Source organism: Vipera ursinii, assembly GCF_947247035.1.
Source record: "Vipera ursinii genome assembly, chromosome: 2".
Classification (NCBI taxonomy): Eukaryota; Metazoa; Chordata; class Lepidosauria; order Squamata; family Viperidae; genus Vipera; species Vipera ursinii.
In genome coordinates, this window is record NC_139513.1 from 157,754,082 (window position 1) to 157,775,004 (window position 20,923).

The following is a 20,923-nucleotide window of genomic DNA, read 5'->3' on the forward strand; positions in this document are numbered from 1 at the left end:
GGAAATGACTAGCACGTATGTGCGGGGGAACCTTTACCTTTACCTTAATTTCAGAATAATTTGTAAAGGTTAAACATGAAGGACACAATCTAAAATAGGGGTGTCAAACTCGCAACATCATGTAATGTGTCATGATGTATCAGGACTTTTTTTGCCATTGCCGGCAATGGGGTGGGCGCAGTTTCACTATGATGCATCTGGCCCATGGGCCGACATTTTGACACCTCTGATCTAAAAGTTCAGCTACCTACACGTAGGTACTAAGTCATGGTTTGCTTAAGTGTTATTTTTGAAAAACAAACAAACTCAGAATTGATTAGGTTTCCTCAAACCAAAAAAAGCATAGATCTCACTATTGCTTAATATGACCGGAAGTATAGCATACTTTGCAGTCATGAAGTATAGAGGTGACTGGGATATTTGCAGGTGGCCAGTTCCTATTTTTTCCAGGAAAGGATGCAGTTGGCAAACCAGGTACAATTTGCTTACTTAGAGACAGCTAAGGTTAGCAAAGGATTCTATCTAGATCAAAGGCAACTCTTTTAGATCTGTTCAAAATAAAATCTGCTTAGTGCAGATGACAAAAGTTTAAAAAAAGAACAAGGAAGGGGTAGGGTGACTCAGATTTTGTTTTGGCTCTGTTTTGGTAACATCAGTGAAGAGCGTGCTAGCAGCTTGAGCTGGATGGCAAGATAATAAGCAAGCATTAATTTAGCTTAAATAAATTTTAATTATCAGATGAAAAGCATTCTATGGGATGGAAGGAAGGATCTTGCTAATAGTGTGGTCAAACCTCTGTTCATTTATCAATGAGAAAGCCTGGAAAAATGGATGAAAGGCCAGACTACTGAAGAGATTAAATTTTATCTCTTTGGAAAGAGGGAAGGGAGATCCACAAGCCAGGTTGCCTGATAATATCTGGGAAGAGTTTAGTTACATTAGTTCAGACATGTCAAACACAAGGCCCAGGGGCCAGATCCGGCCCGTGAAGTGGTTTCATGTGGCCTGCGAAGCCATCCTGGAAACAGTGAGGGAACGGCCCCCACTGCCTTGGCCCTGGCCCAGAGACCCTCCTCCTGCCAGAGACCCTCAGATCTGTCCCACTCCTGCCCAGGCCCCCATAGGCACCCTTGATGCGAACGATGTAGAGCTGGCCATGCCCACCCAGTAGGCCATACGCACTCCAGCCACGCCCACCCAGTAGGCCACGCCCACCCAGGCCATACCCACCCGGCCCCTGGAGGGCAACTGCAATGCTGATGCGGCCCTCAATGAAATTGAGTTTGACACCCCTGCATTAGTTGCTCGATTCTTGGTGACTCCATGTATAAATGCTGACCTATCAATCAGAATAGAGCTGGAAAGGACCTTGAAGGTCTTCTAGTCCAGCCCCCTGCTCAATCAGGAGTTCCTATATCATTTCAGGCAAGTGACTGTCTAGTCTCTTCTTAAAAACCTCCAGTGATTGTGCACCCATGATTTCTGAAGTCAAGCTGTTCCACTGGTTAGTTGTCCTCACTTTTAGGAAGTTTCTTCTTAAATCCCAGTTGCTTGTCTCCTTGATTAGTTCCCATACATTGTTTCTTGTCTTGCCTTCTGGTGCTTTGGAAAATAAATTGACCCCATCCTCCTTGTGGCAGCCTCTCAAATACTAGAATACTGCTATCATGTCCCCCCTAGTCCTTCTTTTCTCTAGACTGGCCAAATCCTGCAACCATTCTTTATATGTTTTAGTTGCCAGGCCTTTAATCATCTTGGTTGCTCTTCTTTGCACTTTTTCCAAAGTCTCAACATCTTTTTTGTAAAGTGGTGACCAAAACTGGATGCAGTATTCCAGAAGTCGTCTTACTAAGGATTTATAAAGTGGTACTAATACTTCAGGGACGCGGTGGCTCAGTGGGTTAGGACGCTGAGGTTGTCGATCAGATGGTCGGCAGTTTGGTGGGTCGAATCCCAAGTGCTGCGTAACAGAGTGAGCGCCTGTTACTCATCCCAGCTTCTGCCAACCTAGCAGTTCGAAAGCACGTAAAAATGCAAGTAGAAAAATAGAGACCAGTGTTCCGTGCGCCTCTGGCCACATGAGCAAGGAGACGTCCTCGGACAAGCGCTGGCTTTGAAACGGAGATGAGCACCGGCCCCTAGAGTTGGAAACGACTAGCACGCATGTGCGGGGGAACCTTTACCTTTTTATCTTTTTACTAATACTTCACATGATTTTGATCCTATGTCTCTGTTTATACAACCGAAGATTGTATTAGCTTTTTTGGCTAATCTGTCTGTAGTAATACCTTATAAATTGTACTAAGGGCAGTCCTATAATTTCTCTGATCACATTTCTCCACTTATCCATTGCCTTTCCTTTCCTCAGCTTTATCAAGCAGAGATGTTTTCTTCAAATTCATCATCAGTTGTGTCCAATGTTGACCGATATCTGTTTGTAAAATCTTAATCTACTTGCTTCAAAATTGTTGAGGGGTCACTTAGGAATGATTCTTTTCTATTTTTATTTCTATTCCAATTCTCTAATTCTCATGCTTCCTTCAAAGACATAACTCCACTCTCTAATGACTTTGGTAAAATGTAAATATTTGAAGAATTATAATTTTGTACTAATAGATATATATTAACCATATGCTTAAATTCTGTAAATGATTTATTGCTTTGGGTAAAATGTCCCTTTAAAAATAAAAATCAATTTGTACCTATCACAGCAATTTGCATCTATCACAACCAATTTAATTAGTTTCTTAATTTCTCCTCCATCTCAACTTCAAATAATGAAAATGAATTTATATAGAAATTCTTGATCTGCTATTCCCTTTTCTCTTTCAGCCAGCAGTTTAATTCTATAGGAGCAAAAGATTATATCAGTCCTTAAAAATATTTGTATATCCATATATGAAACATATATTGAATAAATATTTAATTTAAATACTGCTTTACTTAAAAAGGCACAAGTTACATTAATATTTTGTAAATTTTACCCAATCTCTGTTTGTATCTTCCATCATTAAGGACATTGTATACTTAAGCTGAAATGGAAGAAAATATAATTACATGCTGGGAACATCCCATTGTCTTTCATTTGCAGTGCTTAGTGGTTATCACCAAAATGATTGCCAATTTCTGATAGCATGTTTTTATGTGTTGAAGGCTACCCAGCCCCAGCAGTTCATTAACCACTTTGGAAGGCAATAATAATAATAATAATAATAATAATAATAATAATAATAATAATAATAATAATAATAATAATAATAATAATAATAATTTAATTTGTATACTGCCTTTCTCCCGAAGGACTCAGGGTGGTGAACAGGGCAATAAATACTAAAATACAAAGATACAAAAATTAAGAAAAGATTAAACATAATGCCCTATGCAATACAACAATAAATTACAATACATTAAAAACAATAATAAAACCCAAACCCATCAGACCAGGCCGGCTTGTTCAAACAAATAGGTCTTTAGATCACGTCGGAAGGAGCGGAGGTCGGGAGCCATCCGGAGCTCAACCGGTAAACGGTTGCACAAATCCGGCGCACCCACAGAGAAGGCCCTCCCCCTGGGGGCCACCAATCAGCATTCTATGACCGGTGGCACCCTGAGGAGGCCCTCTCTGTGGGAGCGCACTGGGTGGAGGGAAGTTGATGCTGGCCGCAGGTCCTCCCTAAGGTACTCCGGGACCCATGCCATGTAGGGCTTTAAAGGTCATTACCAGCACCTTGAATCTCACCCGGAAGACAACTGGAAGCCAATGCAGCTCACGGAGCAGAGGTGTAACATGGGAGTATCGGGAGACTCCCAACACAACTCTCACGGCTGCATTCTGCACCAGTTGGAGCCTCCGAGTGGTCCTCAAGGGCAGTCCCATGTAGAGAGCGTTGCAGTAGTCCAACCGAGAGGTCACGAGCACATGAGTGACCGTACGCAAGGCATCCCGGCTTAGATAGGGCCGCAACTGGTGCACCAGGCGAACCTGGGCGAAGGCCTCCCTAGTCACAGTTACTATATGATCTTCTAAAGAAAGCTGTGAGTCTAGGAGGACTCCCAAGTTGCGGACCCAATCTACGAGGGGTAATGACTCACCCCCCCCCCCATAGAAAGAGATGGAATTCTCTGGGTTTCCCGAGATGCCGGTATGCACAGCCACTCAGTCTTGTCAGGGTTGAGCCGAAGCCTTTTCCTCCCCATCCAGACCCGAACCGCCTCCAGGCAACGGGACATCACAGCGAGGGCATCACTGGGGTGGTTTGGGGTTGAAATAAAAAGCTGGGTATCATCAGCATACTGATGATACCCAACTCCAAAACCACGAATGATCTCACCCTGCGGCTTCATGTAGATGTTGAACAGGAGAGGTGAGAGGACCGACCCCTGAGGAACTCCACAAACGAGAGGCCTCAAGGCCAATCTCTGCCCCCCTGCCAACACCGACTGCGAACGTCCCAGGAGATAGGAGGAGAACCACTGAAGAACCGTGCCTCCCACTCCCAATCCCCTGAGACGCCGCAGCAGGATACCATGGTCGATGGTATCAAAAGCTGCTGAGAGGTCTAATAGGACTAGGACAGAGGAATATCCCCTGTCCCGAGCCCTCCAGAGATCATTCACCAGAGCGACCAATGCCGTCTCCGTGCTGTGCCTGGGCCTGAAACCCGATTGGTACGGGTCTAGATAATCAGCTTCATCCAGGACCAGAGGGAGCTGATGCGCCACCACGCTCTCAACAACCTTCGCAAGAAAGCAAAGGTTGGAGACCGGACGAAAGTTGTTTAACACAGCTGGGTCCAAGGCAGGCTTCTTGAGGAGAGGTCTCACCACCGCCTCCTTCAAGATGGTGGGGAAACTACCCTCACTCAAAGATGCAGATATCACCACCTGGAGCCACACCTCGTGTCCCCTCCCGAGCCACGTAAACCAGCCAGGAAGGGCACGGGTCCAATAAACACGTGGTGGAGCTCAGCTTCCCCATAATCCTGTTTACTTCCTCCGGAGTCACAGGATCGAACTCCTCCCAGATAACATTGACAACACCACCCATGTCCTGATCATCAGACTCCGCCCAGTCGGAGTCCAAACCGGTCCGAATCCGAGCGATTTTGTCCGACAGATGTTGGCTAAACTCCTCGGCACGACCCTTCAAGGGTTCCTTTCTCACCTCCTGATTAAGGAGGGAGCGGGTCACCCTAAACAGGGCGGCCGGGCGGTTATCTGCAGACGTGATGAGGGTAGCGAAGTAGTTAGACCTCGCCACCCTCATCGCCGCGAGATAAGACCTAGTACAGGATCTTAGTCACAATCGGTCGGATTCAGACCGGCTGGATCTCCAACAGCTCTCTAGGCCCCGTCTCCGATGCTTCATCTCCCGGAGCTCCGCAGAAAACCATGGAGCCCACTGGGATCTGCACCGGGTCAGGGGCCGCAAGGGTACAACTCGGTCAAGTGCCTCCGTGTGCTGCCTTTTCCCAGGCTTCCACTAAGGAATCCGCCGAGCTGTGAGCAAAGGAGGCAGGTGGGGACCCCAGCGCTGCCTGGAACCTCTCAGGGTCAATTAAGTGCCTGGGGCGGAACCATCTAGTTGGTTCAACAGGCCCACGGTGGGGAGCGGCAAAACGGAAGACCAGCCGCAGGAGATGATGATCGGTCCATGACAGGGGCAAGACAATTGGGGAACCCCCACCAAGATCATCTAACCACCATCCAGATAGAAAAACCAAATCAAGGGTGTGGCCCCCCACATGAGTCGGTCCCTGAATTACTTGCGTCAGGTCCATGGCCGTCATGGAAGCCATGAACTCCCGAGCTAACTCAGATGATCCTCCCAGGGATGGTAGATTGAAGTCACCCCAAACCATAAGTTTGGGGAACTCAATCACCAGCCCCGAGAGGATATCAAGAAGCTCAGGCAGGGCTGCTGCTGCGCAACTAGGTGAAAGGTACACCAGTAGCAAGCCCAACTGCGCCCTGGGACCACATCTCAGGAGGAGGGACTCACACCCAGCTACTTGGACAACGGTGGCCTCCTGCGGACACAAGGTCTTCCTCATACCCTTTCAATGGAGTCAATGCTTACTACAGTACAATCTCTAATTGTTCTGTCTCCCTTTCCAGACACACACAGATAGCTGCGAAAGAGTTAAGTAGATAATAGTAGACAAGATCATAAATCAAGGTCTATGCAAAGAGAGCTTGCCTGAATTAGTCCATTTGTATTTTAAGCAGCAACAGAATAATACAAATTCCTTCCAGGAATCAAACTGTCAAGTAGTCAGCCAGTTCAAAAGGGTTCAAGAACAAATAAATAAAGGAACAAAAGTCACAAGTTGGAATTCTGAAAGTTGTTTCCAAGGAAGACTGAAGGCAAAGCAACTACATAAATCTGTATGCAGGCAGCTGGCTGCAATTAGTCAGGCCTCAGCTTTATCCAAGAGAGGAGTCTCATTGACTGTCATTGCTTTGCTTGCTGCTGTCTGTATCGGGACCTAGGACTTGAGGGTCGTCTCTCTCTTCATCTGAGTTTTCCACTGTTCAGGAGATGCCTGTGATTGCTGAGCTTCCTCAGATGAATTATGGCTTGAAGATTCCTGAGGGTGACAATCGAGATTCAGATGGAAGGGTGTCATAATTGAGTCTGTCTGAATCTGAATCATGGCCCATGACACTAGTATATTTTAGATCATGAATGCTGTAATAACTATCAGTCCTTATAAACAGAAAGTCGGTGGTTTGAAACCCAGCAAAAATGTTGGGTTTTTTTCAATAGCTATTTTTCTTTCTTTTTCTTTTACCTGGATTTTTTTAAAATCCAGTAATGTACATATTTCACTATTTTTTTTAGTCACTTCTGGTAGAAGCGTTCACCCTAGCTTTGTACTTTGAGAGCTGAAGATGAAACTTGTCTCTTGATTGGGTGATTGGGAAAATGATAAAACAGTGAACAGATTTATTTATTTATTTTTAAAAAGCGCAGGGAGACAGGAAGCTGAGGAAATAAGAATAGTAATTAATTTTTTTCTGCCAAGTTTTAAACTAGCAAGATTCTATTTCAGGGAGACCTATAGTCAATATTCCATTACAGAACTCATGATAATGTAAAGCAGACATGTCAAACTCGCGACGTCATGCGACGTTGCGCGATATATCGGAACTTTTTCCCATTGCCGGCAATGGGATGGGCGCGGTTTCTCCGTGACGCTCCGACCCGCCAGCTGGCAGTTTGACACCCCTGATGTAAAGGATAGAAGCCAACAGTAAAATTATTTTTCTTTTAAAGTCACTTGTTCGAGTGTGTAAATTATTTGGTTTTTTAACTTTATGTAATACTAGACAACCTTGTGACCTACTGGGTCATCCTTTGAAAGGCAGTGCAATCTGATAGGGCCAGAATGAACATTACGTTAGGCTGACCACATCCTTTTACACCAATTGTGGATGGTCCCTGATAATCAAGAGTTTATATCATAAATAGAAAAATAATCATAGTGGTAAATGTACTTCAGTAAGTCAATATTTATCTACCTAAACCAGGGGTCTTCAAACGTGGCCCTTTTATGACCTGTGGACTTCCAGAATTCCTCAGCTAGCGTGCCTGGCTTAGGAATTCTGAGAGTTGTAGTCCCCAAGTCATAAAACGGCCAAGTTTGAAGTCCCCTGACCTAAACAGACTGGAAACGTTATATGGGCTTTTTGCTGAAAAAAAAACAAAACCTGATTGTAGGATTTAAAAAGATGTGGACTAAATGAGGAGTTGAAGTGATTTGTACATCTAAGAGGGAAGGAGGATTATAGAACTGTAAATCTGCTGAAGAGAAGGTTGGTAGTCATATTTAATAACTTTTCTTTCACCTTTTCTTTAGATTTGATTTTTATTATATGTAAAAGTCTCAACGAATATAAATAATTAAAAAGAATTAGTTCCTCTTCCAAAATTTATTTTAAGCTGCAGGTAAATACAGAAGTTGAGCAAAGAGTATTGTCACAAACATGACCAGAAAGGCTCAATAACTTTTATGAGAAAGTAGGAATTAGACTCAGCTAATTGGCAGTAGCAAAGCTAAGCAGTATCACACCAGTTTAAGATTTAAATAGGAAACCACCAGGAAAACCTAGGATTATAAGGTTAGGTTGGTCAATAGAGAAAAACATATCAGAAGGCACTAACATAACTAATTCCATATTGTTGCAAACACTAAAACCAACAACCTATGTGAACATTTATTTTATTTATTTTATTTTAATTCCATTTATATCCCGCCCTTCTCCGAAGACTCAGGGCGGCTTACAATCCAAAGCACAAATCAATGTGCTTAGCAATAGCCTTCATTCTATGTATATGCCTGCTTATTAGGGCTTTTGGGCCCCCAAGAGGCATTTTTACAAAGTCAGCTTATTGCCCCAACAATCTGGGTCCTCATTTTACCTACCTCGGAAGGATGGAAGGCTGAGTCAACCTTGAGCCTGGTGGGATGCGAACCTGCACTAATTGCAGGCAGCTGGTGTTACTTAAGGAGGCATTAGCCCACTGCTCCACCAAGGCTCTTTAAATCACCAGGAATCTAATTCAGTTTGAAGGACTTTATTTTTTAAGTCACCATAGTGACGCAACGATCAGCAGTGACAAAAAAAAAAGAATGGAAAAAGGCAAAGACAATGCAAATAAGATACAAGCCTGATACAATTAATGTGAAGATTAGGGAGTTCATTCTGTTCAACAAGCTTATGCGTAGTTTAATGTGTGCAAAATGGAAGTTGGAATACAAGGTGCAAGAAAATTCTACTATACCGCAGGTTCCCATCACTAGCTACAAGAACAGACAAGTGTAGCATCAGGGACTGCATGAAATTGTTGGAAAAGATTATAGCTCATACATTTTCATGGGAGGAAAGGGTTAAGAAATGCAGAAAATAGTCCCCTTGGTAACTCCACGAATGGTTCAGTGAGCTCCAAGCATTGTCCATAACAGCCAAAGACATTATTCTCTGCTGGTATTGATGCTAATGAAAACCAAGGTGACATGGAGAAGTTGGATCAGTAGTACAATGCTGCAAAGTTTGGGAGCAGAGAAGTATAAGATGAGAAAGCAAAAGGCATTTCTTGAGTAATACCATGTTTCCCCGAAAATAAGACCCGGTCTTATTTTTTTTACCTCCAAGTGTTAACAGGTCTTATTTTTGAGGGTTTCTTTTCTATTCACCTCATGGCGGTAGCCCTGCCTAGCTGGCCCACTTCTTCTGCGGCCAAAGGAGCAGCTTCATTCTGCAGCTGAGAATGGAGCTCCAGCCTGCATTTCACTGTCAGAGGCCGGAGCTCCATTCTCAGCTGCAGAATGAAGCTGCTTCTTTAGCCACATAAAAAGTGGGCCAGCGAGGCAAGTGTGGATCCACGCAAGGCCTGGCTGCAATGGTAAGCTCCACCCTCCCCTTAGCTTGATTTTTAGGCATCTCACCCCAAAACTAGAGCTTATTTGGAGGGTAGGGCTTATATTAGCCCCCCCAATCAAGCTAGGGCTTATTTTCGGGGTAGGTCTTACTTTCAGGGAAACACAGCGCAACAAAATAAGGTTGACAGCTAATTTCAGATCAAATATTGCAAGGGTGAATTTTTTTCTTCAATCTGCGGATCACATTTATCTTTTGGGTAGAAATCCCAGGCTGTATTCCAAACCAACTTTTAGAGTGGGCTCTGCAGGCCACTCCCAAAGCTTCTGCATGCATTTGAGATACCAGGTAGTAGGCTTTTTAACGAGCATTTGATGGCATATCCATAACTTAAGTCCTATCTGGAAGTTAATCAGTTTCAGAATTCATGGGGAAAAAATGTGAAATGCAAACATCAGATAATTTATTTTTTAAAAAGCCAAACTTGATGTGTCAGATTTCAAATAAATAGGCTGGTGTTTAAAAAAAATGTAGTCAGTCTTGAAAATTATGCATTTGTTTTGTAAATGTAACTTTTGCGCTTGTTCAAAGATACCAGCTCTTTTGAGTTATTCAGGAAGAGGAATGGACTCAGTCAAAACTGAGACTATGTCCTAGATTAGATGCCCAAAAATTTGCTCCTTGCATTTAAAATGTTATAGTATGTATAATAACATTTGGAACCTGGCAGTCTCCTGGTATTATTGAATACTTTTCCCATGAAGGTTCCCAGTTGATTGTATTTGCTGGAACTGGTAGGAGTTGAGGGATATATCAAAAAATTTGGAAGACAGCGCAATCTTTATGCTTGAGCTATGTCCACATCAGAGGACATCTGCAGTACAAACACTGGGCATATAATTTGCACAACAGTCAAACAAACAGCCTTTGAGATGTGTTGTTTTGTCTGATCTATTCCATTTTTAGCCTGCTACAAACATTTGGGCTGTAAGGACAAAAAGCTGCTGAGATGTATCTGAGTGCTGCCACCTTTTGACCTGTGAAAAACATGCAGAGGGGAAATTAGCTATCTTCTAAGATAGTGCACTGGAATCTGTGCAAGGGATGGTGTTTGCCACTGTACACCTTGGCAAACCGAACTGGATCTTTTGGAATATTTTGTCTTCAAAGTCTATCCTGCTTAAATCAAGACGCTTCAAGCTGGGGAATGACTGGCAAACAATTAAAATGGTTTCTGGAGAAAGTTGACTGCAGTCTTTCAAACAAAGGCTCTCTAAGATTGGCAAACCACTTAAGCAAATAAGACCTGCATCTGTCAAAGAATTGCTCCTGAGATCTAAATGGTTTAGTTGTTTCAGGTGTCGCCCAATGAAGTGCATGGCTGAATCACCAATGCTACAATGGCACAAGGCAAGGTGCTGAAGTTCTTTCAGATGTGGTGCTACTGCCTGGATCCCCACATCTGTAATACGGTAGACTTCTGAAAGAATAAGCGTCTTGAGTGTGCTCTGGGTGGCGATATTCAATAAGTGCTGGTTAGAAAAAGCAGGAACATTCCAGATTGAAAGTTGCTGGATTCTTGGGAAACTGCAGGAGGCATCTGGCACTTGGAACCAAACAAAAGGAATCTCACAGCATCTCAATTCCAGGGAGGTAAGAGAAGAGGGCATATAACCATACTGGAATGAACGGAGATCTAGCTCCATCAAGCTCAACTGCTGGAGTTTGGGACATTGTTTACCCAAAGCCTGCATCAATGCTGAGGTAAGTATTTCTTGTTTTCGAAAGGAGAGGAGGGATCCCCGTAGTTTCAGAGTCCACAAGCTGCCTTGGAAATAGTTCCGTAGAAGATGCCATAAGATCTTGGATGATATCTAAAGGGAAGGAAAAAACCAATAGAATTGGCAACTGGGAAAAAAATACTGGAATGCATATAATAACTGAAAACTATAATTGGCACAGAAACCTAAACTAACCTGCAAGCTTACGACCACAAACCATATATGAATTAGCTCAGTGAATCTTATTTCTAAAACAGATGAATAAAATAGAATTAGACTAGATGTTTTAAATCCTGTATCAGTGGCATCTACATGCAGTATGTGATGTGTGAAATGTCAAAATGGCAGACAGAACATTGTATATGCAAGTTCTGCTCCTTCAGAAGGTTCCTGTGAAATTGATGCATGTATTAAAAGGATGGGGCTTGCATTTTAATGTTTCACTGGCAATCTTGCCAATTTCAATCTCTTGTGCAGAAACTACCACATTCTATAGTTTTAAGCATTATCGGGTTAGACTTTTTTGTCTGATAAGCATGCTATCTGTGAACATGCTTGTTATTTACCTATATAAAAACTAGAATAAAATTACGTCACCTAAATCATCAATGGAACACTGCTTATAATAAAGCATGCTATGTTGCGCAGATTAAAATAACACTATTCGTTTTGCCAGATATTCTCCTGAATTACATCACTACGAAGATGTCTTTCTTTCTCTCTTTTAAATTGTAGTCTATCTTTTGTACATCATCTGATCTAGGCCCATTTTGCTTGTTCCCTCCCAACGCCTTTCCCAAAACATCTCCTACTTTCAGAACTACTTGGTTGTCAAAATTCATATAGCCTCTCTTCTCATATATGCGACTATGGGTTGTTAGGCACGTTGCGGAACAATTAACAGTCCGACCAGAGGTGGATGGACCGTGGTTCATTTGCATGGTCAATATCAAAGAAAAGAAATCCAAAACATGTTCTATAGTAAAATTTGTTTAATGAGAAAACAAAAGACCTTGACTGACTACATTCTCTCATCAGGCAGAAGAACAAAGTAAAGTAGTAACTGTGGGAAACTTTTTTCTAGGCCTGCGCACAAAACAGTTTAAAACCAAAACATTGGCTGGACATAGCTGGAGTCACCATGGTTACATGATAAGATAATAGACAGGTGCAGAGCAGAAAGAGATGTGCACTTAGGAATGAGCGAAGCTGGCAAAACTAAAAAAAAACACGCAGTGACAAGGCATTCCCACCCTGCAAGAAGAGAGGTCCACGTGTCGCCACAAGAAGTTGTCCCGCACCAAACGACGCCACCGTTTGCAGACTCTGCAGAAAGAGAAGATTGGTTAAGATTGGGATATTTGAGGGAACACCTGCTGCCAGCATCAAGCTCCCTTCGTCCAGTGCGCTCCCACAGGGAGGGTCTCCTCAGGGTGCCGCTGGTTAAAGACTGCCGGCGGGTAACACCCAGGGGTAGGGCCTTCTCAGTGGGTGCGCCTGCCCTGCGGAACCAGCTGCCTGCGGAGCTTAGGACTGCCCTCACCCTCCGTTCTTTCCGCCGGGACCTGAAGACCTGGCTCTTCGAGCTCTCTGGCCCAGGCTGAGAATTTTTTAAATTTTAATTTTAACTGGGTTTTAATTTTCTCAGGGTTCTATTTAATCTCTTTTGTTTTAACGTTTGTATTGACTGTTTTTTAAATGCCCTGTAAACCGCCCTGAGTCCTTCGGGAAAGGGCGGTATATAAATCTAAATAAAATAAATAAATAAAAATAAATAAATAAATCTTCCCTAAAAGAAGAGATCAAGATGATCCTGAGGCTTATTTCCTCCCCACTCCCCCCCCCAGGTATTCCTAGACCAGGGGTCGGCAACCTCGGCTCTTTTATGACTCGTGGACTTCAACTCCCAGAATTCCTGAGCCAGCATAGCTGGCTCAGGAATTCTGGGAGTTGAAGTCCACGAGTCATAAAAGAGCCGAGGTTGCCGACCCCTGTCCTAGACGGATGTCACGGGATTTATTTGCCCCTTGCACAGTGTTTCCATTGACACGTTACTTCGCATTGCGACGAGTTTAGCCCTCGCGCCGCAAGCACAGCCATCCCTCGGCATTTGACCAACGGCTGCGCATGCGGGCCGGCTCTATCCTGAAATTAGGACGACTACAAGGCAGCATCGTTGGAACGTTGAGAGGAGGGAGGCGGGTTCCCATGCAAATAAGAGAACGCGAGGCGGAGCCGACTACTACCTGGCCACGCCCACTCGGTCACGCGGCGGCAGCCAGACCAGAATCTGGAGCAGAAGCGAGTCCGGGAGAGAGGAAAGAGTCGGGGGGGATAGCGCGGCCATCGTTTTCTTCCTACTGGTAATCTTCTACGCGACGGCATTAGAAGAGCGACAACTGCGGGCGGAAGGGGGTTTGTAGAACTTCCGTTTCCCAAATGACCCCGCACTTCCGGGTCGACGAGCCTCCGCTTCTTTTGCGCGAGGTCTCCATCTTCCGCGAAGGGGTTGTGGCGTCTCGGCTGTCTCAAAGGAAGCCTGCTCCGCGGTGAGAGCGGGGCTCTTGGGGGGGTGGGGACGTATTTCGAGTCCCGTCGGTGGTTTGGGCCTAGTCGTTGATGGCGTTTGTGAGTAATGCGTGACAAGGAGACTTTTCTTCCCACCTGTCAACGCCTCGGGGATTAGGCACTGGGGTCTTCAAACGCTGGCTGAGGAATTCTGGGAGTTGAAGTCCACAAGTCATAAAAGGGCCAAGTTTGAAGACTCCTGGATTAGGCACTGGGGCTTTGTAAGACTTCCGCGTCTAGTACACGGAGGCCTCTAATGCAGTTGCAGAGGGGGAGGAGTTTCAAGACGTATACAGTGTACCACATTTAGCATTGTTTATCAACCTTGGCTTTTTGAAGATGCTGGGGAATTCTGGGAATTGAAGTTCAAGCGGCCAGGGCGGATGAGAAATGCCATTAGTGGCCGTTAGCTTGAGAATTCCCTTTCCTCCGCTTAAAATATGTTTTTTTAAACTATATTCGGTGTTTACATCCGACTGCCGGATTACTACTTTTTTTGACATTGATTCTTTTGTTTAGCTTTCTAGCAGAGCCGACCGAACGTGAAGCCGTGATCAAGATGATTGAAGTAGTTTGCAACGATCGGCTGGGCAAGAAAGTTAGAGTGAAGTGCAAGTATCCGAAACGAAAGAAACCGCTTTGGGATACCAACTATTTTTCTTTTGTTTAGCTGATCTTTTGGGCTGTAAAATTGCAAAAAAAGGGATTCTAGATTGAAAATATTTATTATGGGTACCATTAATTTGGTGTGAATGTGGCTTAAATAGATGTTTCTCTGTTTTGCTTCTGTCGGATATTATACATACACCAGATATAAAAAGTGCAACCAGGTTATTGCAAGTTTTCTTTTGTTTTTATTTACCCCTAAAGATTCATCTTCATCTGATTTTTTTTTACATCTTAAAAACCTGGCATTTAAACAGGGGTGTATAGACTTTCTGTATCCATTGTTTTCCCCAGGACAAGCCCAGAAATGGGCATCTGTTCCTTTGAAATCTTTTTCCCTGCATAACCACATTATGGGAATCTTAGGAATCTGCAGGAAATTCCAATTTGGAGATGAAAATTTTGTCATGCTAGTAGCATGGGAAATTGAGTGAGAACTCTTCATGACTGCTCTTTCTTTGTGTGACTGATCAGTTGCTTAACCTTTCAAAATTACAATGCTCTGAAAAAGGTTCTTATGACCTGCATTCAAAGTTCCAACAGCCACTCACCCCTACAGTCACATGACAAGTTTGTATGCTTGGTATCTGGACCACATTTATTGCTGCTTGCAGCATCCTGCAGTCACATGACCACAATTTACAAAGTTTTTGGTGGAAACTGGCATTAACATTCAGTTTCCAGAAGAAAAAAAACCATAGCAAACAATGGGTTTGATACCTCTGCAAAAAAGGTCATAACATCCATTTAGCAACTATCACAACTTATGATTGGAATTGCAGGCTCTATTATGGTTGAGAATTACCTATGTTAAAAATATTTGGCTTGAGCAATTCCTGAAAGCATTGTGTAGCTTCAGTGCTTTGTCAGCTCAAGGAAGGCGAATGCTATCTACCATTTTTAATATAGGTTCATATTTAGGTGCTGTCCTCAAGTTGGCTGTTCTTAATCCAGGGATTGTCTATAGTCAGTACATGCAGATATGTGCATAGATTTGAAAGTCCAAACAATAGTTCTTTGGTCATCTGTATATGAACAATGTACAGAATATCTGCATCCATAGCCATTTCACACTGTACAAGGGATTCAGTTGTTTCTGATTAAGTTGTGCATAACAAATAACTTATTTAGTGCTTATAATATACTGGGCCCTATTTTCTCATTCATTTCTTTAACCAATATTACTGCTCAGCACTGATGATTGCATCAGGGATCTGAAGAAGCTTATTGCTGCCCAAACTGGTACTCGCTGGGACAAGATAGTTCTGAAGAAATGGTAAGTAGTCTCTCCAACTTACTCTACTGACTCATAACATGCTTTGAATACAACTACTCAGGTGATCAGTCAGTCAAATGGTTAGATTGGATTTGGCATCTTTATCTACTCTTAAAATCCTTTCTAAAAATCTGATAGATATTGTCCCATGGTGTTAAAATTATTGTCACAGAATGTAAGCTGTTCCAAGTAAAGTTGCTGTTTGAATTTACTGATACTGATTTTGTCATACAACCATTGCACCTTTTTATACATAACAAACATATGTAAGTCTGCCTCTTAATTTCCCCCAAAACAACAACTTTGTGAGGTTAGTTGAGCTGATTACCCCAAAGGCACTTAATCTGGTTGTTTATGTCTAAGGCAGGTCTCACCTTCCTCTCTACTCATGTCACCAATTAGTGACATGTCTTTTACTGTAGATCTTCTCAAAATAGCTACTGTGTTGTGTGGCTTTCTTATGCAGGGGAGGCCACATGGCTCTGTCTTGAAAATGGGGTTCAATTTGGGAGTGGCTGCACTTAATTGGGGCTGTTCCAAAATGGTGTCCACTTCTGAGCTGGAGCCATGCGGCTTCCATTGTGTAGGAAGTCCACACAGTGAAACAACTGCTTCTGGAAGATCTACAGTAAAAAAAAAATTAAGTGACTGATCAGTGATGGGAGGTGGGAAAGAGAATGTGGGACCCAGCAGGGTGGAGTGCCTTGGGCTAGGGAAGGCCCAGGGTAGGCCACTTATGAGCTGGGCCTGTTCTAGGGCTTCTATGACCCTGCTCCGCTTATTGACCACATCAGGAAATGAATGGATGGGAGTTGTTAAGCGACACAATCGTGTGGGTGTCTCACTTAATGACCCCATTACAGTAAGTTAAGGATTATCTGTATCTCATAGTTTAGAAAGAAGCAACTGCAGCCTCCAATTGATGAAAATGGAATAAATTGTAACAAACTGAGATTTATGCTTGAAACAGAAACCTTGAATTGTGACTAGCAGCAGACTGATAATCTGTATAAGTATTTAAGATGATACAGTTTGATGAGATCAGAACAAATTTGTGGTGGTCCCCACAGTACCAGCTCTTTAATGCTGATTGGCCTTTCATTTTGTTGTGATTGTTTATACGGGCAGTCTTCATGACCAGTCACGTCGTGGCTGTTTGAAGTTATGATGGACTTACCTTATTAACATATGACCAAGATTTGAGGTTATGGTGGTTCTCTTCCCCCCACCCCATGAATGAATAACCACTGTGAAAAAGGTCCATAAAATTGGGTTGGTTTTATGAGGATTACAACTTATGACCATGATAGGCAGGCTTCATTATGGTCATAAGTCGGGGCCTATGTATAGGCCTGTGATAATTGTTGACTTAATTTTAACTGAACTGTGTGAAAACTATAGCTACTATTTTTATACATATATTTTTATATATATTGTAGGTATACAATTTTCAAGGACCATGTGATGCTGGCAGACTGTATCCTTTAAAAGATTGACAGTAATGAAGAAAATGGTCAGATGATTAGAGAAAGAAAATGTGACATTTTAAACATTCTTTAAAATTATGACTCTCTTGTGTGGTTTTTATTTTTTGGGAAGGCATTTAAATTTTAGTCGAATACTAAATCATTATCCTGCACATGTTTAAAAATACAATCTTCTTAATTGATTCTAACCCCTTTTAGATATTTTAGACATTTTAGCATGAATATAGTGTTCTGCAAATTGACTGTTTTATGTTTGTTCTGAGATCGAACCACTTTTTGAGATACATAGAGCAGCCTATTTTAAGATCAGAAAGTTTCAGTCTTAAAATTAAAGGTATACTGAACTGCTTTGAGCACTAAATTTTGCAAATAAAGTTTTTTTTACATATGTGAAACAGTTCTGTTCCAGACATAAACAACTTCTAAAAATGTTCAAAATAAGAAATGGCATGAGGCTTTGTACTCAATAGTTGAAATTGAAAATTAAAGCTTTGTAGACTTATCTTTTCCATTTTCCAAGCCTTTTCCATCCAGTGTTTCTTTTATGAGCCCAGAATCCTCAGCAATATAAACCTTTCCAGTTCTATCAAGGCTCTAAGACAGAAATTGTTTGAAGGGCCCCATATCCCATTTTTTGTAATTTTTAGGAATTACAAGGAAATCTGTTGCTTGATATCCATACTATTTTGTTTCTCTGTCATCTTGAGCTTTGAAAGAAATGGAAATTGTAGATCTTGATACTAATTAACAAGTGCACTACCATTCTTTATCTCAAGAAAATAGAATTAGGTTTTAAATATCTGAATAACTGGAAAAAAGATATTTGGGGCATTATACCAATCTACATGGTCATATTATAAATATATATGTTTGCATATATCTGAACAGCATTGACAGTATTACCAAAGAATGGTCATTTGGCATGATGTTATTTTCAAAGGCAAAGCCTACTTAATGTTAGTACTCATTAATATTTTCTTGTAAAAATTAACCTTAACTCCTTACTTTCAGATGAAATCCATGATGGTATGAACCTGGAACTGTATTATCAGTAGTGTTTTGGTCATGACAAATACTATCTTTGCTATGTTTCCTTGTTCAGAATTTCTCATTGTATAGATGGGTTACTTTGTGGCTTGACATTAAGTCAGGAATATTTTATCCTTGATGGCAATAAATCAGGAAGCCTGTGTTCAAACCTTGTTTTATGTATTTGTATTGAATAAATGTGATTGACACATGTGCTCTGTGTTTATTAAAAAAAATATTAACCATGTTTAGTGAATGTGACTTTAAAAATAGTTCTCAGGAGATAAGCAAGAAAGCCCCTCCCCCACAGTTTCACCTAGCTGACAGCAAATCTTGAAAAATAATTAAATTTGCAAAAAAAACCCATTACTTGCATTCAACATGGCCTCCACATTTAGTGTCATTGTTACTGAGTATTGTTTATTCAGCAAACATAACTGTCATAGATGCAATCTTGTCTTCCAGATAATTTAGTCATTTTCCCTTCAAATCAACTAAAAGTATTCTCCTTAACCATGATATGTGACAAATCACACAACTTTTGTAATTAGCTGCCAGACAAAAGGGAAGGCTGATAAAAAAATGAAATCAATTGTACTCAAAATGGAAAAGAAAGTAAAAATGATAAATGTTGCCCATCCTTTTAAAAATAGTCATTTTTTTCTGATAATCCCCAGTCCCCACTCTTTTTTGACTCCCTCCAGATTTTTGAAGATTCAATCAGTTAATTCTGAGGCTTTTGTGGAGGCGGAGGGTACCCTGTTTCTTTTCTCAGCTTCTATTTCCTTTTTTTTGCTCATTTTCCTAGATTTCCAACTGATGGTTTTCTAAAGAAAAAAAAGGCTTTTTTAATATGGGGGGGGGCGGGAATTGGGAGGGAATCTTTCTTTGCTACTTGTTTCAGGGTATGCAACTATCTCTTGTGTAGAAGGATTTTGGGGAAGTCTGAATTGGTGACAAAATTACAGTCTTACGAAAGTAGGCCAGCTGCTCACCAATAGCTTGCTACATTTAATAGGAAAGAGCTCTGAAAAAGAGCAATGCCAGTTTAAACTCTGGCTTTACGTCTGATAACGGGAGAATTTTCTTTGGTTTCTGCCATATGTGATGATCTTACTGAAAGAATCAGGAATGCAATTCTGTTCTCTTGGACCTTGGGGGCATGGAATGGTATCTTTCTGACCAGCTGTTGCATATATTGTATCCAGTGATTTGGCTGGTTATTTCTAGAAACAGACTAGACCAAATGACCACTGGGTCATTTCAGTGATATTTCCTGATCTAAGCCAATAGAGAATAGCTGTGGGCAGGCAAAAAAGCAGTGAAAGTGTGGAGTGAATTCCAACTTCCTGCTAGCTTCCCCATTGACTTTGCCTGTGGGACGTTGGCAGGAGCATCAGAATTATGTGACTGCAACAGCACAGTAATGCTGCAGTGGCCAGATCTTTGCCAATACAAATGGTGTGAAGATCCTTGAAATTTCAATCCCACTGGAATAACCGGGTCCTGGATTTTGAGATATCTTATTTACTTCAAAAATTGTTGTCTTATGATGCATGGTTTGCTCAACAGATAGAAGACTTTTAGTAATATAAATGGATGCTGAAGATTTTTGCTCTTTGACAATATTCATGGCTCAGTTGTATCCCATTGAAAAATTGGGCCAGACATTAGTAGCTACAATATCAGAAATGTCAGCAAGGATGTCTGCTTCTGTGGCTAAACCTATGTCCAAAAGATGTTAAATCTGATGCAGAAATAATAGAATCAGTAATTGTGTGGATTATGAGATAGATAAGTTTGTTAAATGAGAAGCCAGGGAAATGATCCTGATAAGGACTTTTTCCTGGATATCCAGAAGCTGGTGAAAGCTTTGAAAATCAAAGTGGAAATACAAATGACAAATCAAGACAGTGACTTGGATAATGACTAAAAAAGAGATTTACTAAAGCCTTGAAGCCTCTTATGATAGAAAGAACAAAAATCAAGGAGACCAAATCCTCTGGCAACTTCTGAATGAATTAAAGAATAAGATTGTTAGAAATGAAAGAAAGGAATACAAAGTTGTTTGCCAACACCAGAACTGAAAAGTTGATTCATGAATTTACATATAGATAAGGGATGGGTTATGGGAACATGAGATACGTTTGTAATCTTACAGGAGATAAAGAGTTATCAAATTTGTTTTTACTTGTAATAAAGATTGGAAGTCACTTTATAGATTTTTTTAATCTTTTTCTTTGCACTTTTTATACTTCCTTTTTTCTGAATTTAATTTGTATTTGCTTTTACTAATGTAACTACAATATTTAATAAAAAATAACATTTGACAACCTAGTTTTAATTTTAAATGCATTATTCTGGGATAGTGATTTCATATATGATTGTATATATTTTTATTTTTATTTCCTGTACTATCTTGATTTGCTGCTGTGCTTTTACTATTTTTAATAGCTTACATTATAACCATAAAACTAATTACTGGATTGAAAGTTACTTAATAGAAATTAATGAATGCAAAAAGTATCTTTACTCATCTGCATGAAGACAGGTATATTAATCATTTAGCATATTTCCCATCTTTAAATAGGAGTTACTTAAAAAAACCTAAATCTTGGATTTATCAAAACATATTCTAATATGTGCTTAAGGAACATTCTTATTCATTACAGGGGAATGATATACTGCATGTATAGGTATGTGGTTAATGCTGGGATTGACAAGCATATATT

At 41.3% G+C, this 20,923-nt stretch overlaps 2 protein-coding genes across 2 annotated transcripts; one reads left to right on the plus strand and one right to left on the minus strand.

The window, feature by feature from the left end:
* Positions 1-9,348: 9,348 nt before the first annotated feature.
* On the minus strand, positions 9,349-14,453 carry FBXL12 (F-box and leucine rich repeat protein 12). Its single transcript, XM_083351811.1, has 4 exons — positions 14,235-14,453; positions 13,412-13,522; positions 12,419-12,491; positions 9,349-11,258 (listed from the first exon to the last, which is right to left on the minus strand). Coding segments are annotated over exons 1-4 (987 nt in total). The 5' UTR covers positions 14,237-14,453; the 3' UTR covers positions 9,349-10,457.
* Positions 13,513-18,402, plus strand: UBL5 (ubiquitin like 5). The gene is made up of 5 exons (XM_083351812.1): positions 13,513-13,714; positions 14,253-14,348; positions 15,592-15,675; positions 17,115-17,152; positions 18,174-18,402. The coding sequence occupies exons 1-5, from the start codon at positions 13,605-13,607 to the stop codon at positions 18,215-18,217; spliced, it is 372 nt and encodes a 123-aa protein (XP_083207938.1). The 5' UTR covers positions 13,513-13,604; the 3' UTR covers positions 18,218-18,402.
* The last annotated feature ends 2,521 nt before the right edge of the window (positions 18,403-20,923 follow it).

Excerpts from the sequence above, each read along its gene's own strand:
- UBL5 (XM_083351812.1), top strand. The coding sequence starts at position 13,605 with ATGACCCCGCACTTCCGGGTCGACGAGCCTCCGCTTCTTTTGCGCGAG. Across the intron at positions 13,715-14,252 it reads CAAAGGAAGCCTGCTCCGCG|CTTTCTAGCAGAGCCGACCG; the intron begins GTGAGAGCGGGG and ends TCTTTTGTTTAG. Across the intron at positions 14,349-15,591 it reads AAAGTTAGAGTGAAGTGCAA|CACTGATGATTGCATCAGGG; the intron begins GTATCCGAAACG and ends ATTACTGCTCAG.
- FBXL12 (XM_083351811.1), bottom strand. Across the intron at positions 12,492-13,411 it reads GACCGAGTGGGCGTGGCCAG|AGTCTGCAAACGGTGGCGTC; the intron begins GTAGTAGTCGGC and ends CTCTTTCTGCAG. Across the intron at positions 11,259-12,418 it reads TGGACCTCTCTTCTTGCAGG|ATATCATCCAAGATCTTATG; the intron begins GTGGGAATGCCT and ends CCTTCCCTTTAG.